The sequence below is a fragment of the Calidris pugnax genome, unplaced genomic scaffold (genome assembly GCF_001431845.1).
Source record: "Calidris pugnax isolate Ruff unplaced genomic scaffold, ASM143184v1 scaffold245, whole genome shotgun sequence".
Classification (NCBI taxonomy): Eukaryota; Metazoa; Chordata; class Aves; order Charadriiformes; family Scolopacidae; genus Calidris; species Calidris pugnax.
The window spans coordinates 1,211,469-1,212,203 of NW_015090982.1; the positions used below are offsets into that span (position 1 = coordinate 1,211,469).

The 735-nt window shown below is 72.4% G+C and overlaps 1 protein-coding gene across 3 annotated transcripts in view; it reads left to right on the forward strand.

Annotated features, from left to right (window-relative positions):
* The first annotated feature begins 417 nt into the window (after positions 1 to 417).
* SNRPC (small nuclear ribonucleoprotein polypeptide C) overlaps positions 418 to 735 on the forward strand; it is a 5,377-nt gene continuing 5,059 nt past the window's right edge. Inside the window, exon 1 of one of the 3 annotated variants that reach the window (XM_014953755.1) lies at positions 418 to 715. In XM_014953755.1, the coding sequence (XP_014809241.1) occupies positions 504 to 715 (212 nt within the window). In that variant the 5' untranslated portion in view covers positions 418 to 503. The remainder of the gene's footprint in view (positions 716 to 735) is intronic. The other 2 variants (XM_014953754.1, XM_014953756.1) reach the window with 2 other exon arrangements.

Genomic DNA, 735 nt, shown 5'->3' on the forward strand with positions numbered 1-735 from the left:
GGGGCGCGGGCGACGCCAGCCGCTGCCCGCTACTGCGCAAGCGCCGCTCCGCCTCGCGCCAGGGGCACGCGGACTATGACGCCACCGCGCCCGGGAGCCGCGGCGTCACCCCACGCGCGGCGGGGAGGGGAGGGGAGGAGTGGGCGGAGCCTCGTCGGCACGCCCCGCCCCGCCTCCCGCCGGGAAGGAGAGCCGCAAGGGCGAAGGGGGCGTGGCGTATGCAAATGAGAGTTTTGCATACGTGGGCGGGCGCCTGGCGTGATGCGTCACAAGGGAAGGGTTAATTTGCATAACACACACACACACAGCCCCCGCCCCGAGGCGCGCGCTGCCATAGATGGAGGCGGCGCGCGCGCGTGTTGATGTATGCAAATGAGCGGCGGACGGGGCTCCGTGACGTCACGTGGCGCTATGCAAAGAGGGCGGGGCCTCTCCTGGGGAGGGTTTCTCCTAAAATGACGCTTTTTCCGTAATCGCTCCTTTTCCCAGGCCCTGGCGCGAGGATGAGCCCGCCCCGCGCCCCTGACGTTCTACGGCAGCCGCCGGAAGTGAAGGGTGGAGGGCGTCGCGACGTGAGAGCGTCACTTCCTGTCGGCGGCGGGGAGCGCCATGCCCAAGTGAGCGGGCGGCGGGAGGCCGGGCCCGGCCCGGGGCCAGGGCTGCCCGGACCCGCGGGTCCCCGGGCGCGGTTCGGCGGCCTCGGCGGGCGGTTGGCGTTCGTTCGGGCCTGGGGGG